This window comes from Astatotilapia calliptera, chromosome 20 (genome assembly GCF_900246225.1).
Source record: "Astatotilapia calliptera chromosome 20, fAstCal1.2, whole genome shotgun sequence".
Lineage (NCBI taxonomy): Eukaryota > Metazoa > Chordata > Actinopteri > Cichliformes > Cichlidae > Astatotilapia > Astatotilapia calliptera.
This window is the reverse complement of record NC_039321.1, coordinates 4,725,248-4,731,529: the sequence shown is the minus strand read 5'-3', so window position 1 is coordinate 4,731,529 and position 6,282 is coordinate 4,725,248. Positions and strand designations below refer to the sequence as shown.

At 38.2% G+C, this 6,282-nt stretch overlaps 1 protein-coding gene across 2 annotated transcripts; it reads left to right on the top strand.

The window, feature by feature from the left end:
- Nucleotides 1–345: 345 nt before the first annotated feature.
- Nucleotides 346–5,369, top strand: LOC113013450 (uncharacterized). 2 transcript variants are annotated; one of them, XM_026154350.1, is made up of 7 exons: nt 346–712; nt 1,731–2,069; nt 2,293–2,460; nt 3,467–3,565; nt 3,941–3,975; nt 4,058–4,213; nt 4,785–5,369. In XM_026154350.1, the coding sequence occupies exons 1-7, from the start codon at nt 673–675 to the stop codon at nt 4,959–4,961; spliced, it is 1,014 nt and encodes a 337-aa protein (XP_026010135.1). In that variant the 5' UTR covers nt 346–672; the 3' UTR covers nt 4,962–5,369. The 2 variants fall into 2 exon arrangements, with proteins under 2 accessions (XP_026010135.1, XP_026010136.1); XM_026154351.1 differs by lacking the exon at nt 346–712 and having other exon boundaries at nt 1,748–1,814; nt 1,958–2,069.
- Nucleotides 5,370–6,282: the final 913 nt, after the last annotated feature.

The window sequence follows — 6,282 nt, the reverse complement described above, 5'->3', positions numbered from 1 at the left end:
TCTGATGTAAATAAGTCCAGAATAAAACTGGAAATATTGAATCAAAGACTCGGGACCATGACAGGTGTAGGCTAATTTTTTTTTTATTGTCAGTATCTAGCTCTGTTCATTTCCATGTATCTGATGCTACTTTTTGAGTTTGCACCTACACCCTCAGCACACACTTCCAAATGTCTTGTTGTTTACAGCTTGGATAACTTTCTCAATATTGAAAAGATAAACGACTTGCAGGACATTTTCTGATGAGAACGAAAAGAATCAAACAATTAAGTCACTAGACAGGTGTACTTAATCATGTGGCAGGTGAGTGAACACAGCTTTGTATTAAACAGTTTTTATTTTGACAGGAAGCCCCTGCAGTGATGAGCTTTCTGTCAGTGTCACTGCTCCTTTAGTAGGTGAGTTGCAGATGGATCTCACTGCTTTATACAATGAAACAGCAGCCAGTTAAATAAGATTAGTTAACTCCAAACACTGTTTTGGAAGATAAAAAAAGTTTCAAGAAAATGTAAAATGAAACCATAAATAAATGGACAAAAAAAACCCTGTGAAAGTAGAGGAGTGTGGGTTTGAGGGAGGGACCACAACAAGAAACGAAAGTTAGAAGTTCCTGGTTTGCAAACGGAGAAGAAAGAGAAGCAGCATTAACCATTAAGCCGTCAGAACCTGGAGATGAAACTCTGTCACATTTTGATCTGCTTCATCTTCCTCTGTGAGTAAATTCTTCTTATTTCTTATTTATAAAGATGTTTGCAGGTTTTGCGCTACATCAGAAATAGTGCTGAAAGCAGAAGCCAAGGTTGTCTGTAAGTCAATGTCCACCACTGTTCTCACAGAGCAGATGAAAGCCTGCATTCATACTGGTAAAGGTTTAACAGTCAATGGAAATGACAGAATTACAGCATAGTTTGTTGAGATTAAGACATACCCCGCCTCCTCGAGTTGACAGGTGTGCCAAGGTAAGTATCCCCGTCAGAATTTGTTTCCCTTACGTCGGAGCATTCGGTGTGGACGGAGAGCGGATCCAATTGCCTCCGCCTCCATTACATTACCGTTTAGTTTGTTGGATGATTTCAATAAAGCAAGGATATTTTGACTGATAATTATTTGTATCCTTCTCTAACTGTACTGTACAAAGAGCTAAAACGTCCAAAATTTCAGAAGTAATAACTCATTATTAGAGGTGTTTGTGATCTAAAAGCCCAGTGCGCGCTCCCGACGCAAATTCTGTCGGGGATACCGACCTTGACACGTCACCTGGTTAGCAGCTGCGTTCAGACCGACAGCAGCTCGTTTGTGTTCAGAGTGCTGCTTCCTTCTTTTCCAAACCACTAAACCACATTTAGAGCTTGTAAGGAAACAACCTTATCATTGAGTTCAGGAGGAACAGCACAGCTTTAATGTTAACGGAATGAAAACTCTGAATATTAAGTAACTATTTCAAAAACCTCAAAGCAGATCAAGATCTTAATACAAACAAATAAGAGGTCAGTTTTCAAGCTTTTAACTGAGCGGTTCTTCAGCAGATGGCTTGTACCGATGTCAGGAAGAACCAGGATGATTTTGTTCAAATGAAAAATACAAAGAGAGTGAATTTAAATGAACTACTTTAAATTGTTTTGTTCAATTAGAGAGAATAATTATCTGTTTCAGTTTAATTTAATACAATATTTAAAATCAAATGCAGTGTTTACAGGAAGTTGGTAACTGATTGTTCATATTTTCTACAGATGAACAGGATGGAAACACTGGACTTGCCAACGCTGAAACTCCCGTCTATGAAGGAGTGGAAGGAGGAAACATCACAGTCGAATGTAAATTTTATTTCCTAGGAAGTACGATGTTGTTCTGCAAAGACAAATGTGAAAAAGCAAACGTTCTCATTGAAACAGCTGATTATACAGCTCAGAGCGGCAGATACAGCATTACATTTGTAAAAAAGAATTTACTGTTAAAGGATATTGTGTACGTGAGCATCACACAGCTGAACAAGTCGGATTCAGGATGGTACAGGTGCACACTGGACAGAAGTTTACAACCATGTGATTTTCAGCTTGTCATCACAGGAGGTGAGTAAAGAAATGTATTCATGTCCCTGAAGATGTGAACTTCTCACTGACCACAGTTACTTTTCTTTCAATAACCTACATGTGTCATATTTACACTACAAGTTTAGTTCAATGAGTTGTGCTGTAAACACACATTAACCCCTGTTACTCACATGCAGACAGAAAACCTGCTTCAAGCAGGATTGTGATTATTCTGATTATTCTGATTTTTCCTTGTTCACAGCTTCAAAAACTCCAACACCTCATGAGCCTTTATCAACATCAACGTTTCTCCTGTCGGCCTCCACAACAACAACAACAACACAGCATGTGAACGTCAGTTCAGGAAGCTTCACAGCTTCATCAGCCTCCTCTGAAGTCTCCAGACAGCCTCAAACAGCTGCAGGTTCAGGTACATCGTATATGCATGTGGGTGTGAGTGTGGATCCGTCACTATGTTTATCAAAAAAATACAAACCTCATGGAAGAAGGGGTCTGATTTATTCCTATAAGTATGAATAGAAACAGACACATTGGAGAAATACACAACTCAGAAGTAAAAGATAAAAGTATTTAAATTAAAATAGATTTAAAGTATCAAAAGTAAAAATTCCAGATTTGCTGCAGGATGAGGTATATTATTTTTGTTTATTTAAACATTTTTCTTGTTATTCCATCTTATTGTACCCTCATTATAGCTTGAACGAAATTTATATAATTCTTTATTTGAGTATGTTTTGTAATATTAAGCTACAGAAGTGAAGTTATAAAATAAATGTACTGCAGTAAAGATCAGACACGGGGCCATTTACATAAAAAGGGAAAGACCAACTCTGAATCGAGGAGGGGGCCTAAGGCTACATCTGTCACCATCTTACAATGCTGTGATTGCAGCCATTGCCAACTCTCTGTGAATGGTACTCATGGCCATTGATCAGTGGTTGTTGATCAATGGTCAATGGGATTTTATCAATGGGCATTCAGTGGTGCTAGTTTCAGTCATTGTGCAAGTGTACTTTTTATAAGATTGGGGAATCCTGCAGTCAGCTGAGACTGAAGAAGTCACTTGGATGAGTGACGAAACGTTTCTCCCACTAAAAACACGACGTCTAGATGAACAGAATTAACCTCTGGGGTGGCGCCAGTGTCCGGCAGCCTCGCCTCTGTCAGTGCGCCCCAGGGCGGCTGTGGCTACAACGTAGCTGCCATCACCAGTGTGTGAATGGGTGGATGACTGGATGTGTAAAGCGCTTTGGGGTCCTTAGGGACTAGTAAAGCGCTTTACAAATACAGGCCATTTAGCATTTTTTTTTTATCTGTGGTTGGTTGAATGACTGAGACTTTGTTTCACAAATGCATTTATTACATATCACATATTTAGAGTGTAACAGCATAAAATCTGTTCTATTACGTTGCAGATAAGCTGCTTCATGTGACTCTGATTCTGGTCGCTATGATCACCATCTTATCAGCAGCTTTGCTGATTTTCTACAAGAACAGGAAGATTAAACTAAAAGGTGAGCCTGTAGTAAACAAATTCATCTCTTCATTCCACAACATGACCGGCATGCAGGTTCATTTCCTGGAGATTAACCCTAAACTTAATGTTAAGCCAAACCTTTATAATATATTGTGTAATATTTATTATGGGGACTTTTTATTGCAAAATGTGAAAGTGTAAATAACTTTATGCTTTAATAATAAAAGTAACAAGAAAATCTGAAAGGAATCGAAAGCCCTGTGACACGGTCATTGGTTGCAGTTTACTTCAAATCAGTCATTGTTTAATGATTTCAGTTCTTTTTCCTCATACTGTTCAGTTCTTTGAGTTCTGTTACTGTGTCACTTAATGTGACATAAATACAGATGTTTATTTTTTGCATGTTTTTCAGGACCTATGAAAACTGATCATGCTGACATCTCACAGGTGGGTTTTAGGAGTTATGAGTGACCTGAGCTTCATTACTACTTGATTAGGATCAATCAGCCAGTTTGTTCTCTTTCTCCAGGCCAACTGGCTTTATGGAAACATCACAGAGGATGAAGCTCAGAACCGTGTAACTCCTGTGCGGGTGTCTTCAGTTTATGACTACCCCGAAGGCTCGCAACCAGATGGAGTTGAAAACCAAGAGCTCTACAGCCTCGCCACCGCTCCTCAGAACACAGTAAATAGAATCATGGTTTGATTTTAAACTCTGGCATCAGAAACAATGATCGGTGCAACATTTTGGGCAGTAAAGTAATTCACTAGCTGTCTTGATCGATCTGTTATACTGTCTCTTATATTATAGTGATTTACTACATGCAAAAAGTTGCTGTTTGATTCCAGGCAGAAACAGAAATTGCTTCAGGAAGAGCAGCAGATGTAAAACTAAATCAAAACTCTAAAAAACTCTAAATCAAACCATGCAGCCTTGTGACAAATCAGCAGCAGAAATGACCAATGACAGTTAAACAGTGCAGTGATGGATCTTTTGTTAAAACAGCAGAGTGGAAGCTCACAGGCTTGTGCTGGTATCCGTTTCTGTAGCATAAGTAAAATAGATTTCTATTTTAAATCACTCTTACTTTATCAACAAGATGAAGGTAAACTTTTTTTAAGAGTTCACAAATTTAGTCTATTTTTTAACCTACATGTACAAAAATTATCTTCTGTCTGGTAGTATCTCTAAATGTTCATGTAATTACAAATTCATTTTTAAGATTCTGAAGCTTGATGCCACCTTTTTATTTCAGGCTACAGATGACATGAATGATGCTGATTACACTGAAGTGGATTTTTCCCACATTCCTTCCTCCAACAGCGCCCCCTGTGGTAATATATGTGACACTGTCTACTGTACACCTGCGATTTATGCCAATCACCCCAACGTTGGTTCACCTCCTCTGTACTCTACTGTTGAAATACATTAGATCTAATGCTGTGGATGGCACCTCAGTAGTCAGCAGGTGAACATAATTAGCCTTGGATAAATGCAATATTTTATGATAGTTACTCATTATTTAGCTTAAAAGATAACTAATTCACTTTTTTTTTCAAACTATGGTATTTCCCAATAATGTTATTGTCATAATTGACAGACAATTACATAAAATCATAATATTAGTGCTAGCTGGCGTTAGCCAGTACAATTCCGGCCACCTTTTTGTTCAAATATGGCCACTTGTGTTTACAGAAAAGAGAATAATGCATCATTAAAGACCTCAAAAAGCTGGTCCAACTTTTTATTTAAAAAAAATACTCTCTGTGAAGTTGTCTCTGTCTGTTACTCGATATAAATGGTAAATGGCCTGTATTTATATAGCGCTTTACTAGTCCCTAAGGACCCCAAAGCGCTTTACATATCCAGTCATCCACCCATTCACACACTGGTGATGGCAAGCTACATTGTAGCCACAGCCACCCTGGGGCGCACTGACAGAGGCGAGGCTGCCGGACACTGGCGCCACCGGGCCCTCTGACCACCACCAGTAGGCAACGGGTGAAGTGTTTTGCCCAAGGACACAACGACCGAGACTGTCCAAGCCGGGGCTCGAACCGGCAACCTTCCGATTACAAGGTGAACGCCCAACTCTTGAGCCACGATCGCCCATTTCTGGATTATATCCAGAAATGTTTGCCAACAGTCTATATTGAGAAGGATATTCTAACAACTTTACTGAATGCAGTGTGATATCCCATATGGAAAAGATATATATAAATCTTATAACGTTTGTATCTGTCTTGTGTGAAACTTGTATGAAAAGCATACAAGAGTGAAAACAGATATAAGATCCCTTGAAAAATTATAAATGAAACTTGTATGTTTTGGATACTTACTAAAACAATATATGAAAGTAATGAGAAAGTGGACAATAAGTCCAGCTCATTTCCTCTAATCTATTCAGTCACAGAACATTTTATTGCAGGTTCACACAAGAATTTGAGGGATGAATTTAAATGTCATGTTATGTTTTTCCACATGTATCCCGTGTGTGGATAAATGTCAGTGATGGATGTCTCTTATAATAGCAGCAGTAGTTCTGAGAAGATCTCTTTGTATCCTCCCAACCTTTAATACAAAATGAAATAAGAGCTGGTTGGAATGAAATTCTACAAACTGTTTAATAGATATTGGCCACAAATATAAGGTCCCAACAGTGTCACCGTAAAACTTCTTATTTATGTCATTTTACACTGAAAATGATGAATGTACTGAATTTGTTTTTAATATAACAAATTTTATTTTGTTAA